Source organism: Scomber japonicus, chromosome 14, assembly GCF_027409825.1.
Source record: "Scomber japonicus isolate fScoJap1 chromosome 14, fScoJap1.pri, whole genome shotgun sequence".
Classification (NCBI taxonomy): Eukaryota; Metazoa; Chordata; class Actinopteri; order Scombriformes; family Scombridae; genus Scomber; species Scomber japonicus.
The window spans coordinates 12,106,431-12,125,575 of record NC_070591.1 but is presented as its reverse complement, the minus strand read 5'-3'; the positions used below and the strand labels follow the sequence as shown (position 1 = coordinate 12,125,575).

Genomic DNA, 19,145 nt, shown 5'->3' with positions numbered 1-19,145 from the left:
AGCAGTGCCAGTCAAGAGGCTGTTCAACTGCACAACAGTCTGATTGAACAACACAGAAGAGAGACTAAGAGATTTTTGAAAATGAGAGAAAGAGTGTGGAGAATGAGGCGAAGAGAGGGGGGGACATGGGCGGGCGATTTATGCCCAAAAATGAGACGGGAATGAGAAAAAAAGTGCAGAAAGCTGTTTTGTAATTACCGTAATGTGCCTTATACACACAATTACCTTAACTGTTGTGGCGTGGTGAATGTAGCTTTTTTACACCGGAGCCATTTCTACATGTTGCTGGTTTTAAAACTCCTTCTGCACGCATGTTTCATTTCCTCCATCTGTCCACCTCATTCATTTCTCCATCCCCTGACCTACTTCTAATCTCTCTTTCCTAACAAGACATTAAATAAAAAATAAAAAAAAGAATCACTCTTGGCAATAATAATAATAAAAAAAAAAAGGCCTGGCGTTGCAATTACACCCCTTCCGCCTCCCCCTCATCTCCCCTCTTCTCCCCCTCCTTCCGCCCGCCGATCCACCCCAAAAAAGAGCTAAGGATGTCGAAAGATGGATAATTTCCCCTAGGTACAATTTAACTGTCACTTTGCGTTGCCATTTACTGCAGCGCACAGCCCTGTTAATGTCCCCAACTTTGCATGACAGCCACTTTCCAGCCAATTAAGCCCTGAAAAAATAACGAGCGCTTTGCTCGGTGGAAACCTGAAGGATTAGACAAGGAAGCTCATTTTGCCTCATCTCACTCCCCCTCTTTTTCTCCATCTCTGTCCCCCTCTTTTGTTCGCAGAAGATCGGCAGGCCTGTTATCAAGCCACTGTCCTCGCCTGGGGGAGGACAAGGTGTCTGTGTCTCGAAACGCAAATGAGACTGTGATCATGACACCACTAGCCCGCTGTTACATGTGCCGAAGAATGACATTTACTAATGTTCACGCCAATAGCCACACAGGTGAGTGCTCACATGATGTAGGCACCCAAAACCTAAGTGTGTGTGTGTGTGTGTGTGTGTGTGTGTGTGTGTGTGTGTGTGTGTACCGTATGTGTGAATTAATGGTCTTAAAGCTGCTTTAATTAATTATCTTGGACACTCAGAGTTAGCCAAACAAGCTGAAAACACAAAAGTTCACATATTATCTCCTTATAAAGTTGATATGGTTAACACATCAGCCAACAGTTGCCAACAGTTGCCTCCAGTACATGTCGTAACATTAGCATTCATTAAAAGCACTCTCTCTGGCCTCCAAGTGAATGAAAGCTCAATATTCACCCTCCCTGTGCCTCCCGTCTGGTCCCGACTAACTCCTGAGGGAAATAGCTGGCTATTTAAACTGCTAAATGCTCCATTGCTTTCACCGGCTAGTTGTGAAACTTGTTTCTTTTCTAGAGGGCAGGTAATGTGCTGCGGGTTTATCAGAGCTTGTTTAGCTGAAAGTGGGTGAAGTTTAAATGGTGTGAAACCAAAACTAAATTATAATTATAATTATTTGAGAATTTGTCGTCTCTATGAGTGACACCTTTCACATTACATAGTTAATAATACTTTTTAGTGTAGCAATGAAACCACAAGTTGTTAGTCAATGAAGATGTGTTGAGCTGGACTTAACAATCTTGCATCTTTCAACATCTTTCTCTTTGTTGTTTATCTCTCTTCTGATCATCTTCTCATCAATTTACTTTTATCATTCATCTCTGGCTGCTTCCATTTATCTACTAAAGATTTTAAATTGTAACCTCTTTTAGCTCCCCTCTCTTTAAGCCCTTACTTAAGCACTGTGTACACACAATACAAGACAGCAGAAGAGTCAAAAGTGAATGAGTGTATTTTTTCTATGAGCCACTCATATCCTGTCAGCTATCTAACGCCCTTTCAACTCCTCTTCATATTCTATCACTGCCTGCATTCTGTCTTATCATACATGTCCTGCCAGCTCCTCATTTTGTTGGACTCATTTGCATTTTTCTGTCGCTAATCACTTTCATAAGGATGTGGCAATCTATAGCTGCCAGATATTGCACTAGCAGGTTAGCACACACAATACTGAGCGGATGGGCATGAAGGCTAACGGGGCGGCGCATATGATGGGCTGTCAAGGGCTAATCTGCCGGAGAAGTGTTCATTAAGTCATTAGCACTGACGCAGCGATGAGACGGGTGCAGGCGGGAGTGATGCCTGCTTTGTCCTCTTTTATCGCCGCGCTCCGTCCCTCCTCCTCCCGACTGTCTGTTTGTCCGCTGACTGACGGAATGAAGAGGTGGAGGCGACGGGAAGAAAATAAAAGATAAAAAGAGGAGAGGAGACTCAGGAGATAGATTCAATTGGAGCGCAAGAGTCAAGTGTCGTGGTACTCAAACCTGCCCCGAGGCTGTGCTGAACCACCACTGGAAATACGTCTTAAATCTGCTTTATACTCCTTATTATTTCAACATTTTTTTATGCATCTTTTCAAAGTGATACATTTATGAAATTACTTAACAAATTCATGACGAATCCTTGAGTATTTAACAATAACGTTTTTCTAGTCTTTATGTTGATACCAATAGGAAAAAAAGCATCCACTGAGAGACACTGATGAATAGCTACAGTGTCATGAACACGATTAGTTTCATTATGTGAAGGGGCAAAATTGTAGTTACAATGTGAGGCTTTCATACAGAAAGCATTATTAACCTGTTGTTATTCATCTATCCATTTTCAAGGCTATTCAGTGGCTGAAACCGATGTTTTAGAGTAGAGATGAGCCATTCAGTCATTATCTCCCTTCTGCTGCGAGGGATCCACTGAAATAAAAGTTGGTAAAGAGAGAAAATGAAAAGATCTTGAATATGTGGCTGATGTTTATTGTCTTGTTGAAGCGAATCACTCTAAACCACAGTTTATCCTATGATCGGGTGAAGTGCACCACTCTGTCAACTAATTTCACCCACACATTGGTTCCACCTTTGATTTAGCCACTATTTCCTAAGCCTTGACAACCAGCCAGCTGAAAACACAAAAATGTACCAATAACAGAACAGAGCTAGGCTGTTCATTAGAGTGTGTTCAATGCAGTATCATTTGGAGGAAGTACAACTGGCGTTTGATTTGTGGGCAGGGCTGCGGTAAGCTGGTGTGTGTGTTTGTGTTTTGGCTGCTGTTGATGACCCAGGAGTAAATTAGCCTGCTAATCTCGCAGAGGCAGTGATTAACGAGTGAACCTGGAAACTGTTTGTGCCAGAGACCAGACTTACAGCAAAACAAACAGCGGCAGGGGAGCACCGGTTTGTGTGAGCGTCTGAGCATGTGTGTGTGTGTATGTGTGTGTGTGTACACAAGCTTCATGTGCAAAGGTCTACCTCTACAGCAGCATGTGCACGAGAGGTAAACAGTGTGTATGAAAGCATGTGCAGGGTGTGTGTGTGTGTGTAGTGGCGGGGCCCCTAACGGCGCACTGCATGGCTGTGGTAAATCCAGCAATTAGTGCTCTGTACATAATTAACATGCTAATGAGTTGATCTACTTAAAAGCTGCTCTGACAAATAGAACACACACACACACACACACACACACTCTGAATAACACACACATACTGAATAGAGTTGAGGGGTGGGGCAATACCAGTGACCCCACAGCCAGTGTTTAGCAACGTTGATTTGCATTTTTGCATTATGAGAAGGAGCATCGATGGACATCTCTCATTTCATGATACACACACACACACACACACATACACACATATACACACACTCTCACACCTTAGAGTATAGCAATGGGTGTTTCAGGAGATCAGGGGCGGGGGCTCATGGGAGAGGTTGCAGCTGGTGAATCCTCAAACAAACAAAGCCTGGCTCTAACACCGCATACACACACAGGAACACAAATACGCACACACACACACACACACACACACACACATAAATGAGCAATTTTCAAATCCTCTCTCTGTCTGAATCGCTGACCCGGAACATAACCCCAGCTATGATCATAGAGAGGGATGAGTGACTCATTGAGACACACATACATACACACACCTGGCAACTGGATTTGGCAGATGAAGACACGAATCTGAAAACAAAGTGAGCTTGTTGCCTGTTTAGTGGAGAACTTCAGCCATAGAAAAGGAAATGTGCCAAAAAAGAAATAAATGCCTTAACATGAAATCTGTGCCCACGTGGCCAAAGTGTGTCCGGTGTGTGTGTGTGTAGATTTGTATATAACAGTGATGTTATATTTACCTCTCCAGGTATGCAGTAATCAGGGGTGAGCACAGATTGGCGGTGGGTTTGGCAAGTCCGAGGGTGAAGATGGTGTCCTGCAGGCGTTTGATTACAGGGGCGCCGCCCTTGGCCACTATGGAGTTGAGCGTGTGGAAGAGCATGGTGATGTTGGTGTCACTCATCACTATGTCCTTCTCCTTCATCTCCTTCAGGATGTCTATCGCCTCTGTGAGGACAGAAAAGAGAATTTGTTAATGTGAAGAAATGTTATGAAATGCTGAAACTCTCAACATGTGTGATGCTTTGGTGAGGTGCAGAATGTGAGTTTTAGCATCTCAACCAAAGGATTAAATGTGATTTAGAGGTAAAGACAGAAGGTAAAAATGAAAAGCACAAAAGACGAGGAGAAAGAGATGATGCAGAGAGATGAGGAGAGAGAAAACGAGACGTGGGCAGAGCTTGGCTGAGAGAAGAGTAGGGTGTGTGAATATGATAAAAGGCCCCTTTAGCTAATTCCATGTGGGGAAAACAAACCCATATTAAAACAGCATTTTGCACCCAGCGGGGATGCAAATCCAACCCCGTATAATGCCAACTCTGCGCTAATTGCTACTTGCGGTTTTCTAAACGAGACTACAATTACCGGACCCCTACAATGGAGGCCGGCTTTTTGCCGTGGCCATGTGGAAAGCACTTGGGGGGCTAAATTATAGGTATGTGACGACAAGGGCCCGTCGTGGCCCCAGTGAGACCCTGGTAAGCGGGCTGAGGGGTGGATCAGTTTGGTCAAGTCCAGCCGGTAATGGAGGGCTTTCTACCGGGCCACGCGCCCATCTGGCCAACACTAGGGGCTAAATGGTGAACAGGGAGTGTATGTGTATCAGGGTAAGGTAATTAAGATGCGTTTACTGTCTATTTAGACAGCTGCTAATGGGCTGACAGCGATACAGCCGCTCTCCACCACAGATACTAATCTATACTGCATGACCAAGAGGAAGGGAGGAGATGGAGATGTGCAGAGACACAGAATATATTTGAATAATGTCTATAGCATTGAGCCAATCCTCCAACTGCAGGGGAATACTGGCAAGGTGCTTAAAATTCACTCAGCAAACATCCTCGCTCCTTATGCTGGTGAAAATGACAGCACACAAAAAAAGCAGAAAAGCAAAGAAAGTTTAAGTAAACAAATGTGGGTATAATGAAACTAACACCCATGTAGCTTTTAATATACCAAACTCCTCAAACAAGAGAGTCACACTCTACTGGGAATACACATTCAGACTCAAACACACACACACACAAACACACACACACACACACACACACACACATTGTGGGCTGAGGGACAGGGCCACTGGTGAGTGCTTTGGCATCCTAATTTCAGTCTGTCGCTCCATCTCTCCACCTCTCTGTGCCAGTTGTTATGGCGATGGGAACCAAAGGCTGTCACAGATTTAATGGGACAGGGGAAAATAGAGGAAGGAAGGGTGGAGTAGGGGTGACTGGCAGTGCAGGAGACACTGCTAAACAGGGTGGGGTTAAAGGGGGGAGAATGAGAGGGGATGAAGCTTTTCAGGGGAATAAATTCAGTTAGTTGGTTGGATGAGGGCTTGACAAGAGCGGTGAAGTTACTGGGTTCGCTGCCACTAGTGTGTTGATGCGCGGTACTTTACTTTCATGTAAATTTCCACACTGGTCACAAAGGGCTGCATCATAAGAGCAGCGGATATTGAGAAAATCAGTAGCTCCTGCTTCACTGTTCCTGTACTGATGATGATGATAATGATGATGAATAGAGCTGAACCAAAGTTGCAGGAATACACAATTTGATTACCGATAGTGTTATCAACAATTGCCCTATAATGACCTGACATACTGTCAATCCCATACTGACTGTTTATCAGCTCAGATGTAACTTATTCTCACTATCTGACTCTCTGTCTCTGTTTGTGTCACCTTCCCTCCGCCCATCTATCCATACCTCTCTCCATCACTCGCTGACAGACCTGCTAATCACTGAGACCAATGGCTTGGAGTTGATCTGCCCAAATGGAGCTTCACTAGCTAACATCCTTCCATTCACTATCCAACCCCCAAAACCCCACCCCTCCCCACACTTGTTCTCCCTCCATCTCTCCCTTTATCCGTCCGTTTACCCAGTATGCATATCCATCAGCTCAACCGAGCATCATGGCCAGCAAAGTGAGCCAGACCACACACACACACCAAGAGATGGAGAGGCAGACAGGCCAGGTAAACAAACATCACACAGCCCAATGGTTCATCTAATGTTCCATGACTCGACTGCAAGTGATGTCTCTTTCCCAAAACACACACATACACACACCCACACACACAACCAAAGATGAGTCCAAGACCATCTAAAGCCAGAACAAGTTGTGTTTACCAAAGTGGGAGGATGGACAGATGGAGGCAGAGGGGCAAGGGCAGGTCAAAGAGACGCTGCTTGATAGAGGAGGGGTGTATTTTTAAAAAATGGAGAAACACAAGCGAAGGTAGGAGGAGGTAAAGGGAAAGTTCACACTACTGAAATCTTTGTTGCTCACTGGATCACATGACTGATAGATTACAGGATATACAAGAATATAATGTAGTATTTGTATCAGCAGACATCCTGAAATTTGAACATATTTAAACCCAAAGCAAGTTCAAACAAACTGAACAAGCCATATATTGCTACTGTTATAATCACATGCTATATACAGTATGCTCTTACATTATTGAGCTAGTTGTTGTGCATGTGCAATAACACCCTGTTAGAATATATATCTGCAAATAAGTTTGTATTGAAATAGCTCTGCATGATTTGTATTGTGTACATATAAAGTGTATAATGTGTTTAATGTGTATAGAAGATAGTAGGTAATAACGTGTGTGTGTGTGTGCATGTGTGTGTGTGTTTGTTACAGCTTGAAATACAACATTAGGTCAGTAATAGACCTGGCTTTATCTGACTAAAATAAATATTCACTACACATTTTCCCTGCCTCCTGTGGATTTGTGAGTGCATTGGGTTTCACCAGAAAAGTGGATTTAATTCAGTGGAAAATGAATCAAACCTCAGATAGAACATAGTAAAATGAACGGTATGCAAACATTTTCTACAGTTTATGGAGCAGCTTTTTTTTTTTTTTTTTTTTTTTTTTTTTTTACAATGGGGAATACTGGATCTTTGGTTACACTCCAACAAATGCATCTTCATGTTGATTATCTTTGTGGCAATTATGTTGTTGTTTTTTAAATTAAGGGGTTTATGTGGGATGGGTGGCAGGATAAAAAACACATTGCATTGTGTCCAGATTAAAATTTTAAAGGGGATTTAAAAACACTTAATCTTGTATTGATGCACTGTGTTGTGCCGCTGCTCTTATATTTATTAAAACTTCGTTACATGGAGAATTAAGTTGAACTTAATACAAATGTCAGTTTTTTCATGCTGTCATGCTTGAAAGGTATGTTTGTTTCCTCTATGGGCGTATAAGATCACTGTGTGCCTTTGTTTTACTAACATAAAAAGATACAGTAGCCTATGTTAGTTTGATGTTTTTTGGATAACAGTGTTACCGTTTCTGTACCATATTCTGATTTCTTGGGATAAAGCACAAATGAAGAGCTGGATGGTTAGACAGATGTGTAGATAAAAAGGGCCATAATGGGGATGAAGAGAAAGCAGCAGGGATACATTAATTGTTTGAACTGGGAGGAAGTAATTATAAAATAACTGTAAAAGAGCAAAGCTGGAAGAAAAGTGACACAAGGATCAAGTCAAAGGCATGAAGTAAGGCTTTGAACCAAGGGCAAAAAACAACAAAGCCATTAGAGAGGGTTAGAAATAAAGAAAGATGCCAGGAGACATGATCTTCAGCTGGGCCTGGTGTGTGCTGGGAGCCAGGCAAACCTATGTCTGGGTGGGGACAGGCTAACATCAAGGTTAGCCATGTGTGCTAATGTGGATGACAAGCGTCCCCTTCATATGCACACTCTGGCTAATGGCAAACGCGTTAGCACCGACTATACACACCCCGACACGCGCACACACACACACACACACACTGGCGGACACACCAACCGTCGTGCCCACCAAATGCCTTTTGCTTGAATTCACATGCAAATGTGTATGTGTGTGTGTGTGTGTGTGTGAAATTCTCAAGCACTTCGGCGGACATGATCTGCCATTAGCATCAAGGCGGATTTCAATAATTCTGGAAAAATACACACAGTCCTGTAATTTTCCCCCTCTCTCATTTCTCACTGACGTGGATGTGTATGTGGGGGTGGTGGGGGGTGAGAGAATGACACGCTTCGAGACAGAGTGGGGGGAGAGGGTCAGATTGAGAGACGGATACAAAGATGGAGAGAGAGTGAGCGAGGGGAGGAGAGGAGAGGCGAGGACAGACAAGGGAAACATTTCGCCTGTCATTGTGTGCAAAAAGCAGAGCAGCAAAACTGATGGTAATTGGGTCTCCGATGGGCTGAAGGAAACCCACCGTAGCATTCTGCAAATGGCCGGCTAATGTGGTTTGAGGGAGGGAGAGAGACAGATTGTGACAGAGTTGGTGACACACACACATACACACTCATTCACATCTGTAGGCCTTTTTTAAGTTTAAGCCTGATCTGCTTTGATCCGGCTTACTGTCAGAGAAATGGCAGCGTGGAATTTAGCACTGATGGGATTAGTCAGTTAATCAATTAGTGTGTTGATTGAAAAGTAAAAACAATTTTGATCATTGATTAATCGTTCTGAGTCATGTGTCACTGACTGTATTTGGGTTATTAGAAACTGAAGAAAGAAAGAATTAATCCAAACAAATCAATACTGACAATAAGAATTAGTTGCAGCTCTGGAGAAACTTACCCTCCACTCTGCCATTCTTTGAGAGGGTCTTGACCAGTGCGAGGTATTTAGGGGCATCCAGCGCCACAGATGAGTCCTTACGAGTCCTAAAGACAAAGAGAGCAGGAGAAAGTTTAAATGAATTGATTCCGCAAACAGTAATGACAGTAACACAACTCATCTACTGGACTTCCTCCTGTTGGACTTGAGTCTGATGCTGGGACCAGGTGGTGAGTGAGGAGAAGGAAATAACAGGGGAACAGTAGAGAGTTTCAGTCTTTTAGCTATTCAACAGAGTGGCTGGACGCTGCATTAATGTCTCCCCTAATACCACTCAAGTTAAATTTTAATGGCCTGATACTGGTCGCAACGCATTGTGTGCATGTACAGTGTTTCTGCGTGCGTGTGTATATTCTGCTCCGCTCACATTTCCCTCTTCAGGCTCAGCGCCTCCTCCACATTGTCGTGGCGACAGCACAGGTTGATGAGGGCAGCGTAGCCGCCGGCTGTCATCTCGTCCTCGTGCTGCTGCTTCAGCTCAAGGGCGCTCTGCAGGTTCTGATCAGACAACAAATCTCCTTACTTAACACACAGACTACTTAATTCAAGGAAATGAAAAGGTTTTAAACTTGAGTTCTCCAACAGAATCCTACCTCCTCAGCACATAAAGCATTGATAGTTTGTTTAAGTATGATGTCAAATGGTTTGTTTTCAGCTTTCAGTTTGGCCAGTCTCTTCTGAAGCTCTTCCGCTGTACTGCTAGTTCCCTGATGGATACAAAGAGATGACATACACATGTGCATGATCATAAACAGACACACATAAACAACTATATGTGTACATATGCTTGGACTGAAAGTAAATGGCCTGTGTGCACAATCATCATGTAGCATTTTTCACACTCACACCATCCTACTTACAGTGGCACGAGGAACAGTTGCTGCAGAACCATTGGACAACAATGGGTCTTTCGGGTCCACCAAAGCAAGCACATCCTGACACACAAACAGATACAGTTACAATTTGACTTAACATATATTGTACATCATAAGGGCCGAATTTGCCGGGTTCTGTACCTTGATGAGCTCTGGGACGTGGTAGGAGTCCAGCAGGTTCCTGACGCCTCTGTAGATGTTTCCAGAAATAATTACGTTCTGCAGAAGAAGAAGAACAAGAGGAAGAAAATCAAGCAATGTTCTTTTAGCACACATAGTAGCTGAACATAGTGAACACTGATTGTAAGAAATCGTTCATGATTTTTTTGTTAGTTATTAACAACCTTTAGAAAAATGTTTAACTTCCAGGGTTTCATTTAGAGGCAGGTTGTGTTTGAATTTGTGCCAAAATATTTGCTGAAAATAAAGTTGCATGTAGGTATTGTTGGAAATGTCAACTATGGGGAATATAAAATGACCATTTAAAGAGGTCTTTTTAACTTGTATTTCGATATAATTTCACAATGAAATGCCTTCAGATGTCTGGATACAGAACCAGCCACTAAGAATTATACTATCCAGATCCCAGCTCGTTGCCATCCAGTTTCCAGTCAGTACGAGTCCCACTTCCTCTTGGGGTGTATTTAGTTTCCACTGTAAACACGCCCATTCATTCAATCGCAGTGTCACTGTGAGTTTCATCTATATAGAAGTACTCAAGGCACTAAGGTAAAAGTAATACTGTACTGTAATGTCGGTATACTGAATACAAACATGTGAACACACCCAAGATGCATTGAGGACGCACTGAGATCGGATCTCCCTGCATTATTATAGGGAAGTGGTTCAGAAAGGATTGTCATTAGCATCAGAGGGCCATTAAGCAAAACAAAGTGGCCAGTCAAACAGATGTGTCCAGCCAAATTAGCAGTGACCAAGTGGGTATGTGGTGGGAAGGTGGGGGTGCACTAGGTTATTCAAAGTCATCATACTTTGGATAGAAAATCAATCAATTATTAACAATTAAGTCAGTTGAGGAGCCACAGTTTTGAGATGGAGGCAATAATCTCAGTGACAGTTCTTCACCTGGGCAAATAAACCTTCAACTTTGTGAATGACAGATACTACTAGAGGTATGGGAGGGGAAAAGGGGGTGAACTGACCCTTTAAATGGACCGGTAGGAAAGAGGCCCAGGTTTATCTGAGCAGATAAAAGGTTTCCCTCTGCAGCTCCAGTCCCAGAACACAATTAAAACACTGAAATGTATTTTAGCGTGTAATGAGGCTTATCTTGGACTTTCAGCTACTTAAAAATAAAAATGTCCTGACAGCACCATCATCTAGAGAAGAGCTGCTTTATTACAAACAATTCCACCGTATAAAGCTGGAATCAGTGCGTAGCAGCTGACCTAACGGATGTGTAGCCAGGAACATTAATTACCTTTAGATCCTACTAAAGCTACCACTTCTGTGCCACCTGCACACCACTCTCTCAATTTAAAGACGCACTTATCGTTTCTGCTGGTGCAGGTATTTAATAAAGTTTAAAAAAAGAATCTAATGCAGCCAGCTGTGGACAGCAAACAGAACATCAGTACTGATGTTTCTGCAAAATCCTGGATTACATTGAGTGGCACCTGATCACATTAATAGCTGTGTTCTGACAGACATTTCGACACTTTATGTAATATAGTTGATGCGATACTATAGAGAAGTATAATACATTAAAGATGATTTGTGATGCTGTAAAGCTCTGTGTGTGCACATCTCGGCTGTCTTAAGACACAAACTGTGGCCTTTACACTCTCTGCAATTTTCATTATGGACCAATCTCACTGCTGAAAGGTGGAGGAAAGCCTGAAACACTAGAAACCTCTTTGCTCAGTGTAGACAGTAACTTTACTGCCTCTTATAGCCTACATCTATGAGCTGTATGTGTCTTGTTATGTGCAGCACATACAACCCCCACCACTCCATGTTCTGCTCTGTTACATTAAAGTACCAGTTTCAAGGACCAGACATATGTGACTCAGCTCAACACATTGGGGTCTGAAGAAGTACGGGCATGTAGGACGGAACCAAAGCTTTGGTACCGCACTCACAGCTGCTGTGTTCATTGTTGCTGAACACAACATGAACACACAAGATGCAGCACATTTTCTGTGAATGATACACATCTAGAAGTCGGTTTGTCTCTGAATATTGAGGGGAACAAATCAGCTTTCTGGAGGGGGGAATTTTAACATCTTATATTATGACCCCCCCCCCCACAACCCCCAACCCTTGTGGCAATTACACGCTTGCCTGCATTGTTTTCACAGCGGGGAACATGGGATCACGCCCCCTACTAAATGAGACATTTGTAATTGACTGGACATCAGATTCCTCCAGAAGCTGAAAGAAAGCTGATTTCTTCTCCTCAATATTCAGGTTTAAACTGACTCACAGCAGCTGTGAGTGCATTACCAAAGCTTTGGGTCCCTCCTGTCAGCCCCTACTGCTTCAGACCCAATTGTATTGAGCATAACTGCACATATTTCTGCTCCTCAAAACTGGTGTTTTAATGTACCAGAGCAGAACTTAAGGAGTGTTGGAGGCTGCTGTACAACAAGACGCATACAGACCATAGATGTACTATAAAGTTACTTCAATAGTGAGTGGAGTGGTTTCTGCAGCCGTCTCCAGTGTTTCAGGCTTCTCTCCACATTACAGCACAGAGATTGAGACATAATGAAAACTACAGAGAGCACAAAAGCCCCAGTTAGCATGTCTTCAGTCAGCAGAGGAACATGCACACACAGAGTTCTCCAACATCACCAACATCTTTACTTATTGTTTAAAAAAGGTGATGAATTTAATATAGATCATTATAGACATCTTACCATTATGAATACTGTCTATAAAATATTTGCTAAGATAATTATGAATAGACATCATAATATATTAGAGGAAAAAATTATAAAGATTTTTTTTTTATTTTTTTTTTACATTGGGCAGAGATGGATGTTTTAACTAATCATTACCTGTACATGAAAATTCAAAACTAAATCCTGATAAAACATAAGGAGTTTGGATCATAGTGAAGACAAAACATTAATATCCAAGTCAAACAAGTGTCCCATGTGTTGCAGCGTGGCACGTAGGCTACTCTGTGCCTATAAATGACAAGCCTTGTTAGCAGACCAATTAGAGGCATGCCCCAATGTGGCCTTCTCTGTTGCTCGCTCAAATATCTGTGTCAATGTTTTACAAAAAGTTTCAACATAATATTTTTCATGATAATAACGAGCGCTTCACTAAATGTATGCTCTGTGTGGGAGGGACCCTCCCTCATACATATCAGATATGATAAGAACAGCTGATTTCAGGCTCACTGGGTCAAGGAAAATGTCCAGAGGCACTGGGAATAATCACTGCTCCTCCTCGTGGATAGATAAAGGATTGCAACTGGTTTCCAAACATGGAGCTTATGGGCATTATGAGTCGGGGCAGCTTTCACTATGTCATCAGGGGGATTTTATTACAGCCCAGGACCCAGTGGGGATATGCTGCAGATCTGGATGGGCCTTGTCACAGATCACCTGTCAATTTTAGGTGGCTGCATCTGTATCTCCAAACATTTTTGCAGTTTTTCGACAGTATGTTGATTAAAATGATATGGAGGATGCTGTTTTATGTGAGGATGATATCCACAGATGAATCTCAGAATTAGCCTGACTAAAATCTACAATCAGATATAAAAAAAGCTGGACTTTTCAATGACTCTCGCAGATTTTACTTTGAGCCAAGAATCTGTTGTATTGAACTCCAGGCGGCCAGTTAAGACGTGACCTTTAACCAAAAAATTTAAAGCATGAATTAATCTTGAGCAACATGCCTGGATGTCTTAACTCAGTCCTTCAGAAATGGAGCACACAGGTCATGTCTGAGTGTATATCGCAAATAATCTGCAGCAAATCATCTCAGATCACAGACTGTGTAATCCGGTTTAAAGCAGAAAGGTTATGAATGAACTGGATGTATAGTATATATCAGTGCATGGATGTGGTGTGTGTGTGTGTGTGTGTGTGTGCATGTTTTCAGTAACTTCGACTGAGTATTTGTACCTTAGCCTGTAGTTGATTGAAGTAATTCCGCAGTTTGTCTTCCTGAGCCTGAACCTCCCCTTCTGACATACTGTCGATCAGATTGTACATGAAGAAGGATGCTGTGTCTGGATGGGGATAAGAAAACACACACACACACACACACACACACACACACAGGGTGAACAGTTGTCTTGGGAATAAATTTCATTTGCCATCGTGTCACTCACTGCATCCATTTGTGCATTTATACAATTTTCTGTAACCTCTGCAAAGTGTGTGTTTGTGTGTTCCTGCTGACAGAGGCTGCTTTCGGGCTGGAGTGTGAGTGAATGTGCGGCGGCTGGCAGTGACAGCCCCCCCCCCACTTCAACACACACACACACACACACACACACACACACGTCGTCTAACGGGATGTGACATGGATAACAGTCTCCATCGCTCCCACCAGCACACACACCACTTTCAGCGCTGGGGACTCTCTGTGACACACACGCTGACACGGAGCGACATTAACGTTCCACACACATACAAACACACACACACACACACACAGCCTTACCAGAGACGCTGTCCAGCACTGACACATGCACACAAACACACAGTCATGCACTTGAACTACTCAGCGCTGTGTCAGCAGCCAGGCTCTATTTCCTATGACGGAGAAAGCAGGTCTTTCACTCACATGCTGACACACACACGCACACACACACCTGGATATAAACACACACAAGGCTTCATGATGGAAAAATGAGCCAGTCAGCAGTCTACTGCTACTGAGACTGAAGATATGCGCAGACACAAACACTCACACACTGGACATTTTAATGTCATCTGAATTATAGTTGTAAGGTGACTGTGACAGAAAAGCAAATATATACACACACCACGTGCATCAAAGTGTATTCTACACTTTTGTCAACCTGCCAGATTGAATACTGATATGTGACAGACCATACACACACACACACACACACACACACACACACACACACAGGCACCAAGACCATCCTATCTCTATCCCTTTCTCACCTACATACACAAACACACAGAAACACTCTCAGATATAAATGTCTTAACTTCTCAGCGAGTGTAAATATGTTCTTACCAGCAGGCTTGGAGTTTTCTCTGGAGAAGCGCTCATCTTTGTACAAGAGCTCAGTAATCTGTAACCAAAACAATAAGTTATAATGAAACACACACACACACACACACATTCAATGCAGGACTAAGAATTTATTTTATTTTTTTAATCACAGATGATCCAACACTGCAGACAGAGTTAGGGGTTCAATTGTTTTATAGGTAATGCAATCCTCTTTTTTATATTAGCTTTCTTTTTTCTCCTTTGATTTTTGCATTTTAGATTGTTGTCATGTATGCAAATACATTTTTAACGCGTCTTTATGTTTGCTAACCAGCTTGCCTCCAATTCTTTATTTATATGTTCGCTGTGGCGTAAAGAGATTTGGATAAAAGGCAGCAGATGGCATTTGTCATATTGTATATTGTTACTCAATGTAACTCTGGATGTAGCAGATGGTGAGTAAATTGGTTATCAAAGCTGTGATGCTGTAAGGAATAATGCATCATATTAACAACTGAATCAAACACCTCCTACACTAAAAGCATAATTTTAGGAGATTAAATTTTAATTATTGTATCAAAAAACTTTTCTTTTTTTTTACATTTGGGATAATTTGCTGTGTTTTTATTTTTATATAGACTTTAAAATAATTTTCAGCTGCTAAATTATTTTCACCATCCTCAACAGACACTCATGCATGGGTTTTTAGGTCTTACCTTAGCCATGCTCTCCACATCAGTAGACCTACAGGGGGCAGTAGAGGACAAGACATGAGCTTCCAGTCAACATACACCACCACCACCACCACCAGCGGGTCAGCGAGACTCCAACATGTCAGGGTTAATGTGCAATTTTCTCATAAGTGAGGGTACGTTTTGCTTTTAGGTCACAAAACATAAAAAGACATCTACATTTCTGAAAATACATCTCTTAAAGAGGCATCTCCACTGCAACACACTGGTCCAAAGTAAGATTTATTCTTCTCTTGCATGTCTTTCTCTACTGCTTCTTCAAGAAAACTCAAGCCCTCTAAACTCCGTTAACTCTCATTCCTCCTCTTTTCCTGGCCAGTTCTCTCATGAATGAACAGGAAATGTCTCTGATCTTTCATCTATTTATTTTTGACTTCTTGTAATGTTGGTGAACCGATGAGTGAAATTTAATCTGTGTAGTTGCGACAGAAAAAAGCATAAATGTGGATATTGTGGTTCAATTTCTAAGAATATATCAAGAAATCTCCATATTTATACAAATCTATTTTCTTTTTTTTCATCATTTGGTATATTATAAGTTTTCTCATATGAAAATATTTGACATGAATAAGAAATTAGATAAATTAAGTTAAATTAAATTTGCTAATTTTTCTGACAGCAAGCTTTAAGTACGCCATGTCTTAACACAAGCAACCATAACACTGACACTGTCATGTTACCATAGCTACTGCATTGATAGTGTTGTACAATACAATAAGGCAAGACAGAGAGACAGAGTTTGACACTCTCAATCCCACAGTACAAGAGCGACGAGACAGCACTACAAAAGCCTGTAAAACCACAGAAGTCGCGCACACACACACACACACACACACACACACACACACACTAAATGATGACAACGTGTGACATTTCTGGCGTTGTCAGCTAGTTGGTGGAGAAGAGGAGAGGAGAGGAGAGGGGGGTGAGAGGAGAAGAGAAGAGAGAAGAGGTCTTTAATGATTAAATTATCCCCTGACCTTGTCTTTGACAGGGGCAGGTCCCGCATTGCAGTGACACAGCGCTCGAGCACACACACATATACACACACTCCCCAAGTGACAAGCCCAATTATGACCCTGTCAGGCAACCTAACAGTCAGAAAATTGTGTAGGTGTGTGCGCTTGTGTGTTAATGCAATGAGAGGAAAGCAACTGTAGGAGTGGAAGAGTGGATTCAGTCAAAGAAAAAGACTAATAAAGAAATGAGTAGATAGACTTAATGTCTGAAATATGTAAACAGAAGCATGCACTCGACACAAAAAAATCAAGACATGAAAATATCTGAACAAAAATCTGAAGAACCAACATTTGTTACTGTTTTCGAATAAAGTTTCTTATTATCTGCTGTCACTGTCCTTTTTATTCTTGAAATTTATACTGTTTACTAAACACATCTCTCAACTTGAAAAGAAAAACTAAATAATATAGATTTTACTCTTCATACATTATTTTTCACATCTTCAACAGAATATTGACTACTGACTTTAAGACATCATCTTTATTTTATTCATTATGATTGATAAACTATCAACATGGTTGCATGGAGAGCTCAAAGTTAGGCTCAACTGAGCATATTTTAGTTTTTTAGTGGGAGAAACAACTTTAGTCCCTGCAGACAAGTCAGCACTTTTCTCTTTGACTCACCTCCAGCTTCACTCAGGGGCCGGAGTGGTTTTGTGTGGATATGTAGTGTTCAACTGTAAATATTCATAAATACCCATTCAACAAAAGCCTGCAGGTCAGACCCTGGTCCTAAGGCTAACTCTGTGTGTGTGTGTGTGTGTGTGTGTGTGTGTGTGTGTGTGTGTGTGTGTGTGTGTGTGTGAGATCTGTACAGGGGTCTGGGTATGAGGGGCAGTTGTGGGCATCTTAATTTACATATCTCCCACGGTGCTTTGGGGCGAGAGCTGAGGGATGATGGCCTCCATATGCATGAGGCAGCCGTGTGTGTGTCTCTCTCTCTGTGTGTGCGTGTGTGTGTGATAGAGCGGTTTTCCCTGCAGCTGCCCACACACACACACACACACACACACACACACACAGACAGACGCTGTAGATGGTGTGATAGGCTGCACATGTCATATTCATAGCATATGCCGCAGTGACCTCCATAGTGCTACAGGCCTCCCTAAAACGCTAGTCAGGAGTCAGGAGGCAAAATATGTAGAAATATGGAATTTCAAATGATGGAGCGAACACATATGGAGACAAACACACAACAGGCTAATTGACTTACCTTCTGAAGCCCAGGATGAGGCTGCCACGGAAAACAATGAGGTCCAGCGGGGGGAAGGATGAATCAGATACTGGAGAAAAGAGAGAGGGCATACGAAAAGTGGTGTGTAGGAAGGAAAGGCAAACAATAGAGCAACAACTTCATGTATATCAATCACTGTGGTTATACATGGAATATAATGTTGGTGTTGAGCTGTTAAGTTACTACATTCAAGTTCTGGGAGATTCCCATTATAACTTCATGCTCCTAATGTTAAAACACAGTGAGATGCCTTGCTCAAAAGGACTTCAAATGGTAGTTTTTCACCTCCCACATCCTCACTTTCTTGGCCTGGATTCAAACTGGTAACCAGCCAGTCAAAATGCCTATTCTTTTAACAAGTAAGTCTAAACTCAAAAATATAGGTAATTACTGTTTAATTACTAGGGCTGCCACTTCCTTTTTTTTCAATACTCAATCATTTAATCTATTAACTGTCAAAATAGTAAAGAATTCCCATCTAAAATCCCCCCAGTTCCCAAGATAACACCTTTAAAAATTGTTACATGTGTGTTAATAATAAGTATATAATTAACAATAATATTTAAAAAGAAGATGTACATGTTGGTGTTTTTCCCTTCTTGTAGGAAATTTTTGTGGTGAGAAATATATGAAATTAAAAAAAAAAAACTTCCTTGGTGGGAGAGGGGGGAAAAAATCCATTGGGCACACTCTGAATGACGCAGAGTGATATATGTGAAAACGAGTGGTGCATGTTTGAGACTAAAAGAAGATGAAAGACAGAAACAGGAAGAGTCATCCATTATTTAACAGCCTCCTCTATCTCGTCCCTCTGCCAGTTGAGGTGCCTCTCGTTCTTGCTCTTTACATATTCACACAGACTAATTTCTTAAAAGGCCTGATGAGCACAGAGGAGTAAGTAGGCATGAGTGTGTGTGTGTATGTGTGTGCGCGTGTGTGTGTATGTGTTAACGCTGGGCCA

General features: G+C 42.0%; 1 protein-coding gene across 1 annotated transcript in view; it reads right to left on the bottom strand.

Moving 5' to 3' along the window:
- Positions 1-19,145, bottom strand: part of lrpprc (leucine-rich pentatricopeptide repeat containing) — a 63,216-nt gene that overhangs the window by 29,696 nt on the left and 14,375 nt on the right. Inside the window, exons 14-23 of the mRNA XM_053332728.1 lie at positions 18,164-18,233; positions 15,890-15,917; positions 15,195-15,252; positions 14,105-14,211; positions 10,140-10,217; positions 9,984-10,058; positions 9,717-9,830; positions 9,491-9,621; positions 9,085-9,170; positions 4,221-4,428 (exon numbers count right to left, since the gene is read on the bottom strand). Of these exons, the coding sequence (XP_053188703.1) occupies positions 4,221-4,428; positions 9,085-9,170; positions 9,491-9,621; positions 9,717-9,830; positions 9,984-10,058; positions 10,140-10,217; positions 14,105-14,211; positions 15,195-15,252; positions 15,890-15,917; positions 18,164-18,233 (955 nt within the window). The remainder of the gene's footprint in view (positions 1-4,220; positions 4,429-9,084; positions 9,171-9,490; positions 9,622-9,716; positions 9,831-9,983; positions 10,059-10,139; positions 10,218-14,104; positions 14,212-15,194; positions 15,253-15,889; positions 15,918-18,163; positions 18,234-19,145) is intronic.